Source organism: Ambystoma mexicanum, chromosome 3p, assembly GCF_040938575.1.
Source record: "Ambystoma mexicanum isolate Mex_15411 chromosome 3p, UKY_AmexF1_1, whole genome shotgun sequence".
Classification (NCBI taxonomy): Eukaryota; Metazoa; Chordata; class Amphibia; order Caudata; family Ambystomatidae; genus Ambystoma; species Ambystoma mexicanum.
In genome coordinates this window covers 859,913,985-859,935,555 of record NC_090925.1, presented here as the reverse complement: position 1 = coordinate 859,935,555, position 21,571 = coordinate 859,913,985, and the positions used below count along the sequence as shown (strand labels likewise).

Genomic DNA, 21,571 nt, shown 5'->3' with positions numbered 1-21,571 from the left:
ACATTGTCAGAATTATGGACTTGGGTTCTTTTAGAACGGACAAGAACGCCTAAAGTGCAAGGAAGACCACCTTCTGCTTCAGGTAATGTATTGTTCCTGCACCTCTTCACAGCACCACATCTAATTCAACTGTAGTTCTCACAGGGTAGCCCCACACAACCTGAGAGATAAAAGTCTGCCACCATCATTAATTGGTGTGAAGAATCTTGAAAGGGAGTTCCTATTAAGAGGTTCCGACTGCTCGAAAACCAGAAGATATCGTCACTGAGCAAGTCCAAGATCTTAACCGGCTTGTCCTGTGGGTGCCTCATTTGGTCCCAATGCAAAGACTGGCCAACTTCTGCGAAGCACATACACAGTACCTCCAAGGTCTCAGGTAGTATGCAAGAAGCCATGAGCCCCTGAAGGCACTGGAATGGAAGCACCACATTGAGCACCAGACATGGATCAGAAATGCATGTACCTTGACTAGAAACATCCCACACCAGTTCTTGTGTCAGAAACACGGTTCCCATCTGGAAAAGCAATGAACAACCTATGAAGTCCAGCCTTTGGGTCAGTGTAGACTTGCTGCTATTGATGGAGAACCCTAATAAGAACATGAGTGCTTATAAAAAGGAGATAAGTCGTTTTACAAAATCACCATTGGCATAATCTATGGAGTACTGTCTGACCTGGCGAATACACTCTGGTTGAGAGGCATACACATTTACCAGCATTTAGACTACTGGCTGATCAGCTTTGTGAAGACCCTGGGAGCCAAGCTGAGACCAAAAGGCAAGACCTTGTACTGAAAATGGTAAATTCCAATAAATCCTCATTGGTAATGCTAATGAGATGGATATATAAGCACATGTATATAAGCACCGTGGAGATCTACATCAACCAACCAGTCGCCCTGCTGTAAAGAAGTCGGGTTATCATCCGTCATCATCTGGAACATTTATTGGAGTAAGTAAAGGTTGAAAGAAGAGAGGTTCCGAACCGTCTGAAGGCCACCCGCCTTCTTTCTTGGGACATCAAACAACCTTGAGTAGAAGTACTATATCCAACAACTGCCGGAGAGGCATCGTCTGGTGATTGGCCTAAATCTGAGCTTGATAATACCACCAGAGGATGATGCGCTATCTTATACCGCAGCTCTGGATAGTGCCCCGAGTACGAGCCTTCGCAGACATTGAAGATCCCTCGGATCGAGTTCCAGTAACAGTTCCAACCCCCCGCTACACCTCCCCCCACCCAAAGGATCCTTGGCGCAAGAATGGCCTTGAAGATCGCCTCCCATCGATTAAGCCAGTGTTTCAGCAACTTCTGTGAAAACGCCTCACAGAATGCACAGGCACCACAACCGTGAAGAGGCCCCAAACCCTCTAAGCAAAGCGCATCGGTAACGACCTGCAAGACCCTGCTCACACAGAAAAACCAGTCTTATCTAACATACACTGGATAGGAACCAAGGTGAGCAAGAGAAAAAGAAAAAAGATACAAAAAAAGAAAAAAAATGTTAACGGGCAGAAGTGAACTGAAAACAGAAAAACTTTCAGGCGCCCAACCCGAAGAAAGATTGAGGGTTCAGAGCATATTGAGTGCAGTCATGGGTGTGGCCACGCTCTACATGAGCAGCCCGCCTCTGCACATACATTTTAAAAAGGGAAGGGCGCTTTACTTAGGCTCTAGACGCGTCTCTGCGCCATGGGAACTCCCAGAAGTATGGAGGAAAAAGGGCGGGACGTAGGAATATGCGGGTGCTACATGCTGTGAGAAACCAGAGTATTCTCCCAAGTAGACCTCGAGAATGCTATGGTATGCTTTTGTTTTATTTGTATAGCGCCTGTACACAAGTGTTTTAAAGCGCTCAGAGGGTGGGAACAAGGGGAAAAACAACAGTCGATCAGAGCCCTTGAATTGCTGAGCTGATTGATAGTCTGCCATGCAGTGCGCAAAAATACATTTAACAGTTTGGATACAGCAAATAGGCCTAATCGCGATTCTGCGGTTTTATTAGTGCAATTAAGGTGGTAGGGGGGAGAAATGGGGAGGTGAGACAAGGAACAAGTTACTTACCTGTAACTGTTGTTCTCCAGCATGGGTCTGGCATGGATTCACATGCTCATGAATATTCCCCGTCGTCAGGCTGGGAATCCTCGGTAAAGAAAAAATCAGTATCAGTTTCGTTTCTGATCTGTCTTTCGTAGTAGTAACCAATCACTGATCTCTGCGTCATACTGACCACAGCCAATGACTGCCCTCTACCTAAGCCCCGCCTCTGGCAGCCATCTTCAGATTTGGTAGCACGTGAAGAGGCAGTATGACCAAGTGAAGAGCCGCAGAGGGGTAGGCGGGAGGGTTTGCATGTGAATCCATGCCAGACCCATGCTGGAGAACAACAGTTACAGGTAAGTAACTTGTTCCTTCTCCAGCATGGGGTCTGGCATTGATTCACATGCTCATGAATACAAGAATACATAGCAGTACACACATGCACAACCACGGGGGGTGGCAAAAGGCTCAACATCAAGCAATACAAAAAAACTCAACATTAAGCATCTCTTACCTCCTCACCAGGCTCACCTTAAGCGAACAGGTTGCGCAGCACTGCTTGGCCGACCCTGGACTCCTCCCTGGAATCCCGATCGACACAGTAGAATCTCGTGAAGGTGTGCGTCGACCACCACGTAGCAGCCCTGCAGATGTCCAGCAGGGGCACACCAGATAGGAACGCCGTAGTAGCAGCGATCGCTCTGGTCGAATGGGCTCTCGGACGGCCTGGCAGCGGTCTGTTAGCCAACCGGTGGCAGTGCATGATGCAGCCGGAGAGCCATCTGGAAATAGAAGACTTTGAGAGAGCCTTCCCTTGATTCACAGGTCCAAAGTTCACGACCAGCTGTGATGTCCTCCGGAAACTCTTTGTGCAGTCCACGTAGAACTTCAGCGCTCTAGCCACATCCAGCGAGTGCAAAGTCCTCTCGGCCGGCGACGAAGGAGACGGGAAGAAAACAGGTAACACCAAGGGCTCGGTAAGATGGAAGTCCGACGGCACCTTGGGCATAAAGGAGGGGTGCGTCCTAAGCACCACCCTCGAGGCATGGAAAGTCAAGTACAGTGGTTTGCAGGATAGGGCCTGGATCTCTCCCACTCGTCGTGCGGTAATGGCCACCAGGAATGCAGTCTTCCACGACACAAACTTCATCGGTGCGGAGTGCATCGGCTCGAATGGGGGCCCCATGAGCCTGGTCAGCACCACGTTAAGTTCCCATGCCGGGGCTGGGGCCTTCACCGGCGGGAACGACCTGAACAGTCCCTTCATAAACTCTTTTACCAGTCGATGGGACCACAGGGACGTCCGTCCTGTGGTTCTGGTATATCTGGAGATCGCCGCCAGATGAATCTTAATGGAGGCATGGGCTAGCCCTGCCTTTGCCAGCGATAGCAGGTACGGCAGCACTTGAGGGGCCGTAATCCGTAGGGGGTTGATCTGTGCACGGCACCAGACAGAGAACCTCTTCCACTTATGACCGTAGCATTTGAGAGTCGAGGACGCCCTGGCCTTTGCAAGAACCTCTCTGCAATCAGCCGGTATATCGTAGCCTCCAAACTCTAGCGCTGCAGGAGCAAAGCCTGCAGGTTCAGCGATGCCGGGTCGTGGTGGAAGATGGCGCCTCCTTCTCTGGAGAGAAGGTCCGCGTCCGCCGACAGCTTGATGGGAGGGGATATTGACAAGTCCAGAAGGTCCGGGAACCAGATCTGCCTCGGCCACGCCGGTGCGACGAGGATCATCCTGCACCGGGACCTCTTGAGCTGGCTGATGAGTCGAAGCAGCAACGGCAACGGAGGGAAGGCATACAGGTATAGGCCGTACCAGGGGAACGAGAACGCATTGCCCATGCTTCTCGGCTGGGGAAACCTGCTGGCGAACCTCTTGCACTTCGAGTTTGTCGCTGTTGCGAACAGGTCGATTTGGGGTTTGCCCCATCGTCGGAAGAGTTGGTCCACCTGATCCTGGCGCAGTTCCCACTCGTGACACGCGCGCAGCTCCCTGCTGAGCGAGTCGGCGATGGTGTTGCTTTCTCCTGCCAGGTGGAAGGGAACCAGGAACATCCCCTGGGCGACCGCCCAGTGCCACAGATCCTGTGCCTCCTTGGATAGGGCTCGGGATCTGGTGCCTCCCTGCTTCCGTATGTCTTCGAAGGTGCCCGTCGCCTGCATCCAACGGGCGTCGAGAAATTCTTGAAGAGGGTGCATCCGTAGTCTGCAGAGGCGCACCAGGTAGATGCAAGAGGACATCATCCCCAGGAGGGACTTGATGGACCTCACCCTGGCCACGTCCGTGGCTAGCAGGCGCTGCACTTTGCCTAGAATGGTCTTCATCCGTTCTTCCGACGGGGCCGCCAGGCGCCTCACTGTATCGAGCTTCGCTTCCAGAAACAGGGCCACCTGCGACGGCACCAGGTGGAACTTTGGGTAATTTATGGCGAATCCCAGGTCTGTGAGTAGCTGGACCGTCCTCGCAGTGTGTTCGACTGCAAGTTCCCTCGTCCTTGAGCGGATGAGCCAGTCGTCCAGTTAGGGGTAGAGGTGAATCCCCCTGCAGGCACAGCCGCGCCGCCACTGGTGCTAGGCACTTGGTAAAGACCCTGGGGGCCGACTTCAATCCGAACGGCAGTGCTCTGGATTGGTAGTGGCGTCCCTGGACGACGAACCTGAGGAACTTTCGGTGACTTTTGAGGATGGGAACGTGGAAGTAAGCATCCTCCAGGTCCAACGACGATAGAAAGTCGCCTTCCTCCAGCTGTCCCAGTACGTGCTGGAGGGTGACCATCCTGAACCTTTGTGATCTGATGTATTTGTTCAAACGACGAAGGTCCAGGATGGGGCGCCAGCCGCCCGTCTTCTTCCTGACGAGGAAGTACCTTGAGTACACCCCGGAGCCTCTTCGGGACAAGCTTGATGGCGCCTTTCCTGAGCATCGCCCGTACTTCCAACAGCAGTTGCGGGACGTGATTTTCCTTCCTGGCCACAGGTGGAACGTGAGGGCACTTCTTCAGGAATTCGATAGAGTGTCTTCTTGCCAGGGTATCCAGCACCCAAAGGTCGGTGGAGATGGACTCCCACATGCTGACGAAATTCGTCAGCCGGCCTCCCACCGGGGTGCTTCGGTGGGGGCGCGAGACCACGGCGGGTTCAATCCTGCTTGAGGTGGTGGCCTTGCCGCCCTGGCCACCTTGCCGACGGCGGCGAGGCGCTCCCTGCTTGCCGCGACCCCTGTAGGCCTCCTGAGACGAGGAGCGTGCCGCCTGGCGGTAGGACGACGAGCCACCGCTGGATCCCTTGGAGGCACCCTGTCTGCCTCCGGAGCTCCGAAAAGGCCGTCGTTGCTGAAGGGCTCCTAGGGTGCGGGCCGTCTCCGTGTCCGTTTTTATGGCTTGGAGGGATTCGTCCACCGCCTTCCCGAACAAATTGCTGCCGTCGAACGGCACGTCCAACACTCTGGTCTGGGCGTCCTGACGGAAGTTGGTCGCCCGGAGCCAACCCCGTCGTCGTAAGCAAACACCGTTGCCCAGCTGGCAGAACCCGGTATCGGCAATATCGGTTGCCACCGTTATGGCGTGGTCCGACGCCACCTCGCCCTCTTGCAGTATTTCCAGGGCCTCGGACCTCTTGTCGTCCGGCAGGAAGTCCAATATGGGGCCCAGCTTAAACCAGAGCTCTGTGTCGTAACGGGCCACGATCGCCAGGGCATTGGCCGCTTTGATAGTCGTCGCCGCCGACGAAATGACCCGCCACCCCATGGCGTCCAACTTCTTTCCCTCGCCGTCCGGCGGGGAATTCGACGTCGAGGCTCCTGACCCCGCCGCTTTCTTCTTCGCCGAGACGACCAAGTCCGTTCTTGGCTGGGCCCTGAGGCACAGGGGAGCGGTTTCGGGGACCCGGTACATTTTCTCGTACCGGTCCCGTTTGGCTGGTGCCGTGGAGGGGTTTTTGAGAACCGACAGGCCCTCCTCCCAGATGTCATTGATTAGAGGCACCGCGATGACAGTCTTCCTCTTGGCCTCCCTTCCTTTTTCTGCTCCTCCGGGCAGAGCTGGAACAATTCGGACGCCCTGGCCATCATGGCATGGAATGAGCCAAGCTCGTCGGGCGGCGAGGCCCGTGTGACGGGAGACGGGAGACCCGTTCCGTCGTCGTCGCCCTCAGAACCCGTCGTCGAGCCCAACGCACCGTCATCTCCCGACTCGTGGGAGGATGAGGAGGGAACTTTAGGCCTTACGGGGGCGAGCGGAGGAGAGGGTTGGATCCTCCGTCGTTTGTTCTGAGGACTTCCCGACGGGCCAGGTTGCGGGTCCTCCGGCCTGGGCCGTGGGAATCTCGTCCTTCTCTCAGAGCATAAGGACTGGATCGCCGACAAAATGGCCGCCGAGCCATCCTGAGGCCTAGGTTCCGGCAGCGCCGGAAGGGAAGGCTGCTCTTCCTCGCCATCGTCGTCTTCCTCGTTTATCTCCAGAGGATCTTCCTTACGGGATCGAACCTTCTCGAATTGGACTTCGAGGTTCCTCACGGCCTCGGTCAGTTCCTCCTCCGAGGCTGACTCGGAGCTCGAGGAGGCTACCGTGCCCCCCCTCGCTTCTTGCATCATGGCGGCCACGACGATGGGCTGAAAAGAGGATTCCCTCCTTGGCGGCAGGGAAACTCTAGTCCCGGAGGCAGTCTCCGCTGGCGGGGTCTCTGCCGGCTTGGCCAGAGTCGCCGCAATCGCCTCGATATAGGCCTTTGCCTGCTGGGTAGGGGCCTTCACCACCTTAGGTGCGTCCCGGGCCTTCTCCTTCGGGGGAGGGGCGACGCCTCGCTCCCCCTCTTCCGAGATCAGACGGGGCTTTTCCGGAAGCTTACCCGGGGTCTCGGACTTCCTCTTCCCCGAACCGGAGCGCTGGCTTGTGGTTGACGGTGCCGGGGAAGGTGCGCCCTGCCTGGCGACCGAAGAGCCCGACCTTTTGGCGCTCCCGGAGCCAGCGGACTCGCGGCGCTTGGCCTGGTGTTGGGCCCCCGTCGCCGGGGCGCCTGCACAGGACTTAGAAGCCCGCTCGGACCCTTTCTTCTTCTTCTCACCCGTGGAGCCCTTTTCCAACCAGCTGGCGAGACGGGATGGACGGTCCCTCGTGGTCCGCTCCGACAGGTTCTTGCAGAACTGGCAGTCCTTCTCTACATGAGTCTTGTCCCCATGAAGACAGTAGAGGCATCGCAAATGTTCGTCTTTCTTAAACACACTTTGCAGCCCGCATCCAGGGCAGCTGCGAAACAGCTTGGGTCCGGGCGACGAACTTGCATCCTGGGCCATCTCGAAGTAGGCTGCGAATCTTCTGGAATCCTCCAAGAAGTTGATTCGACGAAATCTTCACCCTTGAGGGGCGTAGGAAAATCCCGCAACGGGTAGCCGTTAACGGGGGTAGAAACGGTGGAGCTTGAGGCTCGATTAACCGAAAAAAATGTGAAAATTCACCTGAAAAAGCGCGAAACACGCAGTAAAAGCTCGAGAGCTAAGCACGAGGACTCCCAACACTTGAACGTGCGGTAAAAATCTGAAGATGGCTGCCAGAGGCGGGGCTTAGGTAAAGGGCAGTCATTGGCTGTGGTCAGTATGACGCAGAGATCAGTGATTGGTTACTACTACGAAAGACAGATCAGAAACGAAACTGATACTGATTTTTTCTTTACCGAGGATTCCCAGCCTGACGACAGGGAATATTCATGAGCATGTGAATCCATGCCAGACCCCATGCTGGAGAAAGGGAAACAGACAACGACCTTCAGGCGCCGTGCATGCAGATTGTGCAAGTGCACACAAGGTCACAGGGAGAGGGAGATAAGTGCACCAGGTTGGTTGAGACTGGGTAATAGAGCCATTCTCATGGTCGTTTCACAAGTGCAGTGTGGGGTGTAAAGCCCAGTGGCAAGTGCGAAAGAGGACTGGCAGGGGTGACAGGACCTGTGAGATTGAGGTGCAACAGACAGCTAGTCAGCAAGCTGTAAGGAGTAGGAGGGGGAAGGAAGAACAGAGAATAGAACAGAGATATGGGTTAGCAGGGTAGAGGGAGAGAAGAAAGAAGAGGAAGGTATTGAGGAGTTTCCGGAATTTGAGGAGATCAGGCTAAAGGCGGAGGGAGGCTATTCAGAGGGAGGCTCCTCCTGAGTGTAAGGATCTCCCTCCAAATCTCTGCTTGGAGAACCCGTTTATTCACAGAAGGTTGGAGGTAGATGAGCGGAGGGCTTGTGAGGGACAGTATTTAGGTAGGAAGCTTTGCAGTTAGGTACCAGGCCTCAGTAAGCCCTGTGAACAATGCAGAGGGTCTTGAATTTGATCCGTTCAGCCACAGGGAGCCAGTGAAGGGATTACAGCCCTTATTCAGGTGGCCAGGGAAGGGCAGAATCTTTTAGATCCCCCAACCCTGGGGGTGGACGAGCGAGGGAGGATCACCTGGGTAGGGGAGCATGGGGTTATGCTCGAGGAAATGCCCCAGGTGAGATGCAGTATTATACTGGGGAAGGTGGTGAGGACGGCGGAGTCCTAAGGCTTTTGCAGGCTGCACCTACCTTCCTCCCTATTAATCTCCCATGCCCAAATCAAACAACCCCTCCATATATGGTAAATCCCCTAGGAGCCCAAACCCCATTGCACTCAAACAAAATCTTCCAGAATCCCTGTTTTCCTGTGTCCGAGTCATTCTCCTTCCTGTCCCTCTTATTATCATTTCCCAAACTCCCAATCTGCTCTGATGAAACATCACCGTCCCTTCTATTCATTTCACAAACCCTACCAAACACCCTTCCGAATTCAAGTACCCCCTCACCCCCTAGGACGAAGAATATAATTTCTCGTGACACCTTTTCCCCATCCTATCCAGTAGGATACTTCGAAACTCTAACCCCTGCCCCCCTTTTCCGACACAAATCCTTTCACACCTTAGAAAATAACGGACTAACACTAGAGTGGTTTACCAGACATGTCCCGACACAAGGTTCATACAATTGACAAGAATTACGCACACCCGACGGCCCTTTCTCTTCCCCACAGGGATAAAAGGTGGAGCCCGAGAGCACACAAAGAGGAAGGCAGACTGCACGACAAGACCACTATCCCACAGCGCAGTTCAAGAGGAGGAGAAGGGCAGTGAGAATCAAAAGGGCAACAAGAAGAGACAACCTTGCCCTTTCCGACCCAGACCTGCGAAACCTCCGTGGAAGGAGCCATAAGACTGAATAATAACAAACGTGTGTAGCAACAGATGTCAACGTTACACGCCTACACTGGTAAGTGGGACAGAAAGAAATGCGTGCTACTGTACTGGACTCCAGATACAAAGAAAGTCAAACAGTTCATCAGTCGAGGGGGGAACCGATAATAAACCGAACTGTGTTGAACGAAAGTTACAAAAGACAAGTTAAGGGAATTCAGGAACTGTTGATGCCTAGGTGGCAAATCAGCTGCAGAAGGGCCCGGCATCCCGTGGGTGCTCATTGAGAGACTTGTTGATTCCCTGTTTTGTTGAAACTACCAATACCAGAAGGCCTTGGGAGAGCCGCAAGCAAGAGGTCAAAGGGGTTATACAAGGGTCTAGCAAAATCCCTTGTACAGTCAAAAGTCTTTAAACTGGCATATACTTGGACAGCTAAGGGAGATGAATCCTGCATTGTGAGAAAAGAGAAAGAAGTGTATGGTTGGCAAGAGTGAACCAGACAGGGATGCCGTTATAAAGGGGCAAAGCCTGATGCCTCGAGCATTATGTTGACAAAAGAGTGCACCAGATAGGGATGTCCACAGTGAACTGTTTGAAAAGACATTAAGACTTTTGCATGTCACAGGTGAAGTTGATCTGAGAAAAGCCGTAAAGAACCCAATGGAGGGAGGCAAACATCCGAGAAGAGTGTGAGCCCAGAAGAGGGGGATCCGTCACCCACTGACACGTTAATGAAACTGATAAAATTGTTAGAATACGGGTCATAACTAATCAGAGGGAGGCCGATATTCGAGAGGGGTCTGAGCCCAGGCGTGAAGAATTATCGCCCCAAGTGCAATTAGAAAGGAACTTTTGTTTTTTATTTTTAAGCATACCAGGCCCTCGGGAGCAAGTTACTTAACCATCGAAGGTCCTGATATCGCAAGGAAACTTGTGGATCGGAGCCCGGAAGAGGGGGTTCCAGGGGTGAATCATCATCACCCCAGGTGCAATCAGAAAGGAACTTTTTAAAATCATTTTTAAACACAGGTCATCGCAGGCAAGAGATCTTTTTGTAGAAAAGAGACTTAACAACTGGAGGTCCCGATACCCGAGAAGGGAACTGTAGTGTTGTGCTGGGAAAGCTTGAGCGTGTGCTGTGCTCCAGATTGCTGCCTTGTCCCGTGCACAAAATGTGGGGGGAGGGGGGGGGGGGGGGGGAGGAGGATACCCCCGGCTACCACATCCTGAATCCCACACTCTTTTTGTATTTAGTTGTAAGGATTGGCAATAATCATTTTTTTTTCTCTATAGGCCCTTTTATTTGACAAGACGTCACTAGGCCTGCCTTATAATTTGATGGTCGTAGCTTGCTCCCATCTTAGATTTAGGTCTAAATTAGGCGTTTTTCCAACCTACCTATAGTTTAATAAACACCCTTGAACTGTGATCATGGCCTATTGTTGATACCATGCCTTCCTTACAGTGCACAGTAGCAGGTCTACACAAATGGGCCAGGACAAGCCTGTACTGATTCAGTCCCTTTCAAAAGCAGAGGGGCACAGGGGTAAAATACACCTTCAACCTGTCAGAGGCCTTTAAGAGACTGGTGGCTGTACAACTCACCTCATTAGACTGCTTTCCACTGTACGACATTTTCTTGATGGCAACCACCTCATTGTTCCGAACATCACGGGCCTGCGGAAGAACAAAAAAAAGAGTAGGTCAGGATAACAAAAGGAGGAGTTATTGAAGATTAGCACCAGGTGTGGGATGCTAGCTGAAAAATCCCACTGATTCCCCTGGTATAAGCCTGAGTTTCAGAACAGCTAATCGCCAGGCTACATACTCCCAACCTCTGTACTCCACCGTGCACACATACTCATCTGTGAACCAACACTACTAATTCTCCCACCAACCGCCTCAAGATGCCACCTTGGTAAGCAAAAATGGTCTTGCTTCCGGGCCCCTCATGTCAACATGGCAGCCGTCTGGACTTGGGCTGAAATTCCCTTTGATGAATGAGTGCACTACCACATGCGTGCCCATCTATCAGATGAAAATCTTTATCAGAATGCTCTAAAAATACTTTACCACCCAGCGAAAAACATTAAGGCCTACATTCTGGGGTGGGCTTGGGCAGTAACCACCTTCAGTCCTCCCCTTGGCTCGGGGTAGTGGGCTGTTACTACCCAGGCCTGCCCCAGAACCCAGGATCTAACGCTATATTAACACAAAGATGGGGAGAATCAGCATTTTAGTCACCACACAATCCTAAAATGCCAACACCTGAGGCTAGGCTCACTTGGCAGCCTGCAAACATGGAACATCCACTACTCACAAATCGCAGGTGGTGTTCCTTCTCTAGGCAAGGAGCCTCAATCATCCTTTCCTCTCTAATATGATTAGTCAGAACGAAGTGCAATGCAAACAGAGTGCGGCCTAGATTGCCGTTTGGCTGGACTGTTTGCTCCAGACTTTGAGGCTTCAAGAATCTGCTGCTAAAACTGTTTTTTTGGACAGTTTCATTTGCCTTTTGGTAACACTGGAACCCTAAACCATTGCCAGAGCTTCCACACGCTTGACATAGAGTGCCGTTTGGTGGCTCTGGGTGAGTGCCATAACTTCCGTTATTCCATAATCGCTATAATCCCTTTTATCTGTGACACAGGTTGGAGGAAAGTATTGGGTGATTGAGCCAATCACATTTTCTGTTTATCCTTATTTCTTAAATTATTCTCTTTGTATGATTTATTTATTCCACATTCATTTTTCATTATCTATTTATCACTATGTATTTTTCTGCCTTTGTGAGTAAAACAATAGTTAAAGTGTTCCTTTGGTTGCTTTCTCTGTAACGACATGTCCTATGCGCACACGTTAAAAGACTACAATGCCGCAAAACGTGTTAGCGCATCAACAGAAGAACATTTCAAGTAAAGACCCCTTAATGACTAAGCAGCCTTTTAGGAAACAATCATTACCTCGGCCCAATTCAGCTCCCATGCACGCTAACCTCAGATACAAGAGGCTACCGGGCTAAATTGAAGGATGACAGGGGAATGGATAAAAATCAAACACGCGCACACGATTCAAGACCGCGAGGTGCGACACTGTGTCCTAAACTCTGTCAGACAGACTTAATACATTTTGACGACATTACTGACTCTGCACTAGTTTCAGAAATAATGCACCTGGAACAAAGCACTGGTATTACTATAGAACAAGGCCATGGTGGCATTGTTCGATAACACGAAAAAGATGCAGGTCCTGAGGCTACTCTAGATGGCAGCGATCCTGAGAACCAAACATCGCACCCGTTTAGGGCGACAGAAGCTCATGTGTACACCTGGGAAGACTTGCACTGCGCTGCCCAACGATTGGGAAAGCAAATTGCATCAACTGTTAGGGACCTTATTCCTCATCTAGACCCAATTTGGACCCAATCATTAATACAAACTTGACCAGGCAATTAAGGCTCAAGTCCCATTCCAACTGCAGACGGTGTGATAGTGCAAGTGACTCAACCCCCCCCCCCCTCCTACAATTCCGGGCTCCCCAATTCTAGATCCAGAATCCAGACACTCTCCATCCAGTTCATCGGTTTCATTTGTTAACCCAACCCCACAACGGTCTTTTGGCTTGAATCCCAGGGTTACCCCCATGTTAGAAGTCCCTTTAACTGCGATGAACACCGGTTTGTTGGCATTAGCCAACTTGTTTGAATCTTTAATTGTTAAAGTGATGGAGACAACTTCATTGACTACTTTGATGGGAAAGGTGATAAAGATTGACAAGCGAGCAGTGTTTTGCAGCTATAGAAGGAAATTCATAGGAGGTAATCCCAATTATGACAACTTCTAGAGTTGTTCAGGAAATTCAGATGGAAATTGTGTGTAGGTTCGGACTGTAGATACTCCCCAGGTGACATCTCGAAGGGAGAGTATATTATAGGTAGGAGGGTTTTCACTCCTACATGAACATCCTAAGGAATTAAGTCCCTGCCCTAGAAGCTGAAGAACCAGTCTTTAAAATATTTGCTAAAATCAAAAGGGGGTGTGAAATCTGGACAGTTAAGAAAAAAAGAAAGAAAAAGAAGAGATCCCCAACGAGGTCGACTATGTTTGGTTCGTGAACATTTCTGCATGCATTATCTACGGGCCTGCATGAGCATAGTAAGCCTAGAGGAACAATTTAAAAGTAGCTCAACACAAAAATCACAAGACAGTAAAAATTGCAGAAGATACTACTAGTATTAATCCACCGACCACCCAGAATTTATATAATGGAGACACTTCAGGAGACAGATCTACTTAATTTCCCTACACATTCCGTTATGAAGGGTTCCTTTAATATGGACTTATCTTTTGGAATTCATCAGGATTCCAACAGGAAACCTTATTTAGGTGATGCTTTGCCAACACAAAAAAACTGTAGGCTATCAAAAACCTGCTTCCCCTCAGACATTCTATACTTTAGAACAAAAAATACATTCTGTAAAGGATCATAATAGCATTATGCAAGGGAGCTCGGAATCTCCCAGGACTGGAGCTGGGGGAAATAGAACCTCTCGAAGCGGGGACCGCCAGAGGCCTAGTGAGGACCTTGAAGACGAGGGGCCCAACATTCCTCATGAGCATAGGAAAAAAAGGGGTGTGGGGGGACTCGGGATCCTTGGGAAGGCCCTCAAATTCCATCAATGCCCATTGATTGAAGCAAGGAAACAGGACTCGCCATCTATATTTGGAAACTAGAGGAAGATCTGGTGAAGAACTGATCCTAAACAGAACCAATATTATGACGTTGATAACTAGCATATTAGCATATCAGGGTTGGGGGCCGTTCATCGACGAGGGGGAATTCCTCAGTGACTTGGATTTGGGCAGATTTAAGATGATTATCCCCTCCCAGTTGCTTAGGGTAGCCTTGTTGGGAGCAAAGAAACACTTCTATTACCAGGGTTTCATACTGAGCGAGGATGACTAGTCTGCCCCCGTAATTAAGAAGAGGGTCAATGTGGCATTGCTGCTAGAGAAGAGTAAGTGCTCATCATACCCATCATTTCCTGTTTACAGGGTCAGTCATAAACGGTCGGGAAATTGAGCTGTTGGAGGGAACATTACAGGACAACGAAATAGACTGGTCATGTCTTCTTTGGGGAAGGCAGTATAGGCTGCGAAAAGAAGGCTGATGGTTGGTTTATTAACAGCTTGTACAAAGAAAAGTGGCATGACCTTGGAGCCCTGGGCATCCCCAAACCCCTTTACTCAATTAACTAAACTGGTTTACCCTTTAATTGATAACCAACCAAGTGGGCATGATGCACTCTTAAATGTATATTAGAATCCTCTCAATTTCGAATGACGCTTTCTTGTAGGGAGTAGAAGCCATGTTGGACCCAACGGTGGGAGACAGTAATACCATAACAGTTTTAACTGTGGGGGATTTTAACATTCAATGCCGGTCAACAGGAAATTAGAGTAAAGAAATGGTTGACATTAATGGAAAATAGTTTAGTGATGTTGAATGGATCCTTAAAATGGGACATTCCTCCTCGTCCGACCTGGAGACGTGTTGCTCAGGCTGTTATCGACTATTTCTTTGTGACAAGAAAAGCATTTATGAATATGAAAGATTATCAGGTGCAACCACAAGACAATAGTGCCCATGAGCTCCTATGGACCACCTGGAAAATCCCTGCGAGAAACCTAAAGGTATTCTCCCATTTGGACCCTGAGAATCCTCTATTCGGGTGGCTACGCGAGGGATGTCGCTTTCGGATCCCAACTCTGGGGGTGGACAAGCGAGGTAGGGGACTCTGGGGTCATTCTCATGGGAATACCCTAGGTGAGACAGTATCTGCCTTTTACCAATTATCCACAATCGCACACCCACTCTGTCGTTTTGGGATATTTTGAAACACAACATCTCCCCCTCCCCATTTTCGCATAATACTAGGAAGGAGAGAAGACGGAGAGTAGCAAAGATTACCTGTTTTAAACACCTTACGAAACAGGGGAAAACTAGAACCAACTACCCTCATGTTGTCCCACTAATTTAATCAGGCAAGGTCAGGCAGACCCAACCCTGATCAAACCTGCAGCCCATTAAAATCACAGGTGTATAAAAGGAGGCTGCTGAGGGAGAGGAATCAGCTGCAGTTGGGAAAGCAGGAGGAAGGCTGAGACCAGCAGAGGATCCCTCTTCAAACCCCAACCACTAGAAGCAAGCTGGGAAGGTTGTTTGGAGCAGAGAAGCCAAGAAACTGGGAGCGGTCAGGAGAATCCAGGGGAGGACAGCATGTGAAGGGGCTGCAGTATGTCACAGGAGCTGTACCTCCTACATGCTGGATTCAGACAGTCAGGACCCTGCTGCTGAGATCCAGACAATTGCTCGTTCCCTTGGGGCCAGTGCCGATCCCAAGGTGGTCTGAGGGGCAGGCAGTGAGACCCTGACCTCATCCCCATGTACAAGGACAGAGCCGCTGACTCTGCAACGCTGCCCGGTGAGTCTGATCCAAGAGAATGAGAGAGACGCGGGCTGGAAGCAGAGTGTGTGGGGGAAAGCACCAAGTAAAGCAAATAAGGGTCTGAGCCCGACGAAGGGAGACCCACAGGTGAAAGTGAAGAAGGGGGTCCAAGCCCGACTAAGGGAGACCTGTATTTGAAGGGTACATTGAAAGTGAGAGAATGCAAACCTAAGAAACAAAGTAACAAAACAGAACCTCCAGAGTATTGAAGATGTGTAAAAGAAATCGCAGCAAGACCGAAGAAATACAAGTACCAGAATACAGTAATGTTGAAGTTGTCATGCATGGAATTAAGTAAAACCATGAAGTTTCGAAAGCCTCCGACAGTAAAGCGGCAAAGTGAACAAACTCTGAAAAGCGTAATGGTCAAGATTAATCTTGTGCAAGAGACACTGGGGTAAATAACAGGAGTTTGAGCTGAAGAGAAAGTCAAAGTGGTCCTGCGGAGGTGTATGGTAAAAGCCTCACACATTCGAGAGTCTTAGACATCCTTGAAAGGTCCAAGCCCGACTGAGGGAGAATGGAAGTGTGATAAGTTAGAGGAAGGGAATTGCTGCAATTGTGAGGTATGAACCCGGCTGAGGGACACTTTTGTGAACTTTTTGTGAACTAGAATAAGTGACTTTAGCGTGTAAGGCAAAGCGGGCCTCGACCCATGTTTTGTACTGCCTTGTTTTGATAAACTGAGCCAGAGTGTCATCCTCTTTACAGGGGCTGCCTTACTCTATGCTACCAAACGCGAGGGGGAGAGCTGACTCAGCCAACTTGATCCTTTGTTACAACACTGATTTTACTTTGCATACATATTTCAGTTTACACACTTTTTCTATAAGAGATGGATGGGGTAGGCATTAGATTTTGTTAGTATAGGCCACTTTTGATTTATTTGTTGGTAGAGACTACTCTCATATTAGTGATAGGGCCAGATACAAAGTTTCCAAACCCCTTTAACATTACAAATCAGGGTTTTGAAACTGTTCTCTTGTGTCCGTTGTCTTGCCAATCTAACAGTCAATACCTTGCCTACCTTACATACCCCTCTTAAGATCTCGATCAGCGTATTCTCAATTTAATTTGGAGGTAACTGGGGAGGAAATCGGTTTAGATGGACAGAAACATCTTTGCTTAAATTAAATGCCTGTATAGAAAAATAAACATCAACAAACGAGGGTGATTATGTGGCTACCCTTAATTTGTTTGCAGAAAGAGTCCGAAGACGATCCTGCCCTATTAGGTTCAAAATGGGAAGAACCAGTTAAAGAAAATCTTGAGAGCTCGTCCATTTAGATTTTCCCTCTAGCCTATAAGGTCAAAAAAGCATAAATCGACTTATAATAATTGCTTGAGAGGATACTGAGCAGCATTGCTCCAGGAGGATGGGGAACATGTTGAGAATGTAATTTGGGAATAACTAGCTCCAGTAACCTTTACAAAGTAAACCCAAACAGGAGCAAGTATGGGCACATTTTACAAAATGATATGCCTCTCCCACCCAAATAGATTATCCAGGATTACAAGATAGGGATATAAACCACTTTTTTAAATCTGTTTATAACAGATATCTGAGAATATTTGAGTAAAGTGAATTCCTTCCCGCTGAGATTAGGGAAGTCCCCCATATCGTGGCTTCAATACGCAGACAATCTTGGCCTTCTAGACAAGACGCCTGTAGGCCTGCATTGCCCTAGAGCAGTACACAAACAAATTAATTATTAATTTTTAAAGGTCAAATATTGTTAACCCCTGAACAAGTCCTGTAGGAGACTGAGAGTAGATTGTTGTTTTCTATAAGAAACCTTTGTTGGTACTTGACGAATATAGATACCTGGGTCTGAACACTAAGAACATTAAAAAAGCCCCATAGAGAGGCGACATTTGGCAGAAAACTGAGATAGCAGCTGCCCAGGCTCTGATTATTGACAGGAAATACGGAAAATTCTTATATTTGCCTCCGATTATTTTCTATGAACAAAAGGTTGTACCTATATTAATTTATGGGGATGAGACAAAAATGGTTGAGTGTGTGCCAGTTTATGTTATTTTGGTATTTATATAGCGCCCTATACATCACTTGTATGACCTCAAAACACTGGTAGGTTGAACGCCCTCTGGGACCGTAGTACAGGTCAGTTGAGAGAATAAGGTGTCATAGGGTGCACCAATTATGTGGGCAGCCGCTGCAATAGCCTAATGGTAGCTGCAGCTTAGCATTAGGTGTGGTGGTATTTGATATCAGTTGAATGTGTGCAGTCTGGAGGAGGGACACCAAGTCTGGGTTCTGGCTGCATTAGGCCTGTATAAGACGCTTATGTGTGCAGCGAGGCCGGTAGAATAATGAGGCGTTCATGGAGTAATGTTCGTATGTGAGCAGCTAGGCCAAAACTGATCGAGGGGTGTAGCTGCACTCTAATTGTGTGTTGGTATAGAGTAAAGCGTAAGCATAGTGATATGGGAGGTGAGTGTTTGGGTGGAGTTATGATCTAAGGAGCTCGCTATTCCGGATTTCAAGCGTGCGTTTGCTTAACAGTGACTTAATAAGCGTATTCAGTGGTGTCATTGCTTGGGATCTCATTGAGCATCTGTCATTGGGTTGCAAGGTCTTAGTCGCCTCTGATGGTCATAGTCGGCATTACGGAAAGAGACAAGGTTTTAGAGCTTTGCAGAAGGTCATAGTCTTGGGTGTGTCGAATATGTGGGGGGAGCGAGTGCCACAGAGTAGGGGCCAAGGTTGAGAAGGCGGATCCTCCGATCCGGCCAGAGTTCGAGGTTGGAATCACTAGAAAGGGCAAGAATGGAAAAGAATGGAGGGCTTGTACTGGAAGAAAGTTCTGTCGCTTCCAGGAAGCCTTCCGGTTCAAATAATAATATTTGAGTTAGGTTTAACATCTTTAACGAGCATGTGGAAATGAAGATCCTCAACTGTTTGGGAAATGCATTCTAAATCAGCATAAAATTCCAATAATGGCTCAATTGATGGAAGACCAGTTATATTCCTCTTGGCACACGTACAAGAGGGGTCGTTTGGATACAATCTCTAGCAGACATCATACTCGGTTTATTGCTATCCAACCCGGATTAGGCAAGAGGAAACTATGGTTGTAGGACTGCAGATTAACATGGAAGGAATGTAGTGCCTATAGGATCTTTAAAATGGCCTCTTCAATATGAAATCGCTCTCCCAACTACCTTTGTATTTATCAAAATATCAGTGTCCAAAATACAGAGCATGGTTTTACAACTTCATTTTAATTTATGGCCGATAGAGAGATCATAGGTTCCTGATTAAATTGGCCTGGGGAATCAGAGAGTCTATCGGATCCGACAGTCAAAAAGAAATCTAGGCGTTGACCCATACTGTTGTCTCCTGCCCTAAGATGCTGGTGCAAAAGAAACAGTTTCTACAACATTATTTTAAAGATTATAGAAGTTTAACAGAAGAGAACCTACAAGCAATGATTTTTGGTGGACAGCGCGTTTGTGATTTTAGCAGTAATAAAGTTTGTATTGTCATTAGAGATGTTATGAACCAATTTAGTATGAGGGAAAGTTTTAATTATGACATTTTTACTCTTGGTGATGAAAGGGGAATACATTATTTTTTTTAATCTGTGCTTGAGGCATTTGGTGAAATGTTTGTTTTTCATGGAGTGGAATGTCTATAAATTGTATTGTATATGGAAAATTGTATTTAACATTCTCCTTGTAAGCAATTCTGATCAATTATGTATTGAAAGGTTACATTTTTTTTCAGCCATAACAAATACAAAACAAAATAAAATACATTAAAACCATTTGGAGTCTTGACAACCACACAGAAAGCAAGAGTTAGAAAAGCAACAATAAGCAAAACACGATATAATCCAAACACTTACAAAGTATACAGCACCAAAGCTGCCGTGGCCGATCTCTCGCAGGTCGACAAAGAGTTTCTCTGGATCCTCCTTGAAAAAGAGATCGGCCACCTCCGGGTCTTTCAGGCTGCCGGCCCGCGCGTTGGACGGCATGGTCACCGCCAGCGTGCGCGCCCGCCCTGCGCAGGGGAGACACTGTGGGGGGTGAGGTAAGCAGCAGCAGATGGAGCCAAGCTCCGGGCCCAGTCAGGGCTCCAAACAAGACGTAAGCGATTATTCCGTCCAGTTCCTGTGGGGCAGAAAGTGGGGGGTGGGGAAAGAGTTAAAACCATAACAAATCAATAAAAACAATTACTCGTGTATAATTTGAGATCACATTTATTAGGCCAATAGACCTGAATTTGATTTTAAAATGAACATTTTTTGCAGGCTTAAGTATGGATTGCTGCACAAGGGAATGTCAAAATCAGAATCAGCCAGACGCAGGTGATTAAGGGCTTCAGTTTTATTGAATGATTATTATAAGGGCCAAGAAACCAGCATGATCCTAGCCAAAAACTGTCTTTTGCAAAGGCATGGGATAGGCGTTTGCTAGGCACGGCCATAATGGATGGTAGCAACAGTGGGGTAAATGGTGAGAGTACCTGGGCATATATTGTGCAGCATGGCAAAAGCCTACACAAAAGCCATAAATGGTTTGCTTTGCCAATGCTTGCTTGAACAGGAAATCGGTGCAAGGAACAGATGCAAAGACAAATATTTTAGTCCCAGAAATGTAACCCTATGATCTTCAGGCGCATTCAGCCCTCTACAGTGGATACATTAAATCGGCTGTACATACTACTTGTAATCAGGACAACCAATCTACAAGTCCCAAAATGTAGAGCAGTTGGCAGAAAAACTTAACATGCTCAAGATTGAGCATGTTTGCAGATTTGGCAGTCACTAGCAATTATTTCTGCTACCAAATTAGGTGGTTAGGTATTATAACAAAACAAACATACCTGCATATTTAGACATCTGCAAACTTAGAAAAAACAACGGTAAAAACAACGGTACTCGCAGTTAGCATTTATGCTCTTTCAAATCAAGTTTACTTAGGATTTGCATTAACAGAAGAAAAAAAAAAAAAAAGGTGTCCATTGAGTGTTTGAGCCTATTGCGACTATCAAAGCAGTTCCATTAGAATTAAATTTTACATAACCTAAGCTGTAATGCTAATGTTTGTAGCCCATGGTTGTGCTGAAAATTCTAAGAGGAGAGGGAAATGTAGTAAGAACACATCTATGAATCGATGTGTCACAGGCTGGTTTTTGCTCCCAGATCATCGTCCCAGCAACCACCTATTCCATAAGAAGCCATTGTCGCTTGGAATTAGAATTCATCCCTGCAACAATTACTCTTCGCTGCGCAGTATATAGGTACTGAGCAATATTTGGGCATCTGACCCCTAAGGAGTTCATAAGGTTTTACCTATTAACTCTGGGATTAGTTTCTTATCGGACAAAAATTAAATACACTATTTGTAGGTCTTCACATACATCAGTATTGGACGAGACTGAAATAGGTAAAGACAGCAAGTTAGGCCATTCATTTTGAAATAAAGCTATGCAGCCAACCAGGTAAATGAAAGACTATCCACTTATTTAAGCCCGACCGAATACCAGTCAGCATTCTAGAATAGTTAGCTCTGTCAAAGACATGTACTTAGAAGCTGGGTAAATGCCTAAATGTTTAATGGACTTGGGCGTCCACTTTTATGGGTACATTTTTTGCAATAGAGTTACTGTTGACTCTGCATAAGATGTTCAGGTTCTCAGATTTTGTTGTACATGCTTTAAACCAGAGACTCTCCAAAAAGCTCTGATCTCCCGTTTGAACTCCACCAATGAGTTAGGAATGTTGGTTAGTGTAAATATCACAATGTACTCAAAGATCAGCTTTTGAGTGTCCCTCCCAGGAGACCTGAGTGACATTCTTGC

General features: G+C 48.2%; 1 protein-coding gene across 4 annotated transcripts in view; it reads right to left on the bottom strand.

Moving 5' to 3' along the window:
• Positions 1-21,571, bottom strand: part of LOC138581009 (serine/threonine-protein kinase TAO2) — a 1,567,916-nt gene that overhangs the window by 1,465,652 nt on the left and 80,693 nt on the right. For all 4 annotated transcript variants that reach the window (XM_069652009.1, XM_069652012.1, XM_069652010.1 and 1 more), the window contains exons 2-3: positions 19,611-19,878; positions 10,836-10,907 (exon numbers count right to left, since the gene is read on the bottom strand). In XM_069652009.1, coding sequence (XP_069508110.1) covers positions 10,836-10,907; positions 19,611-19,742 — 204 coding nt within the window. In that variant the 5' untranslated portion in view covers positions 19,743-19,878. The remainder of the gene's footprint in view (positions 1-10,835; positions 10,908-19,610; positions 19,879-21,571) is intronic.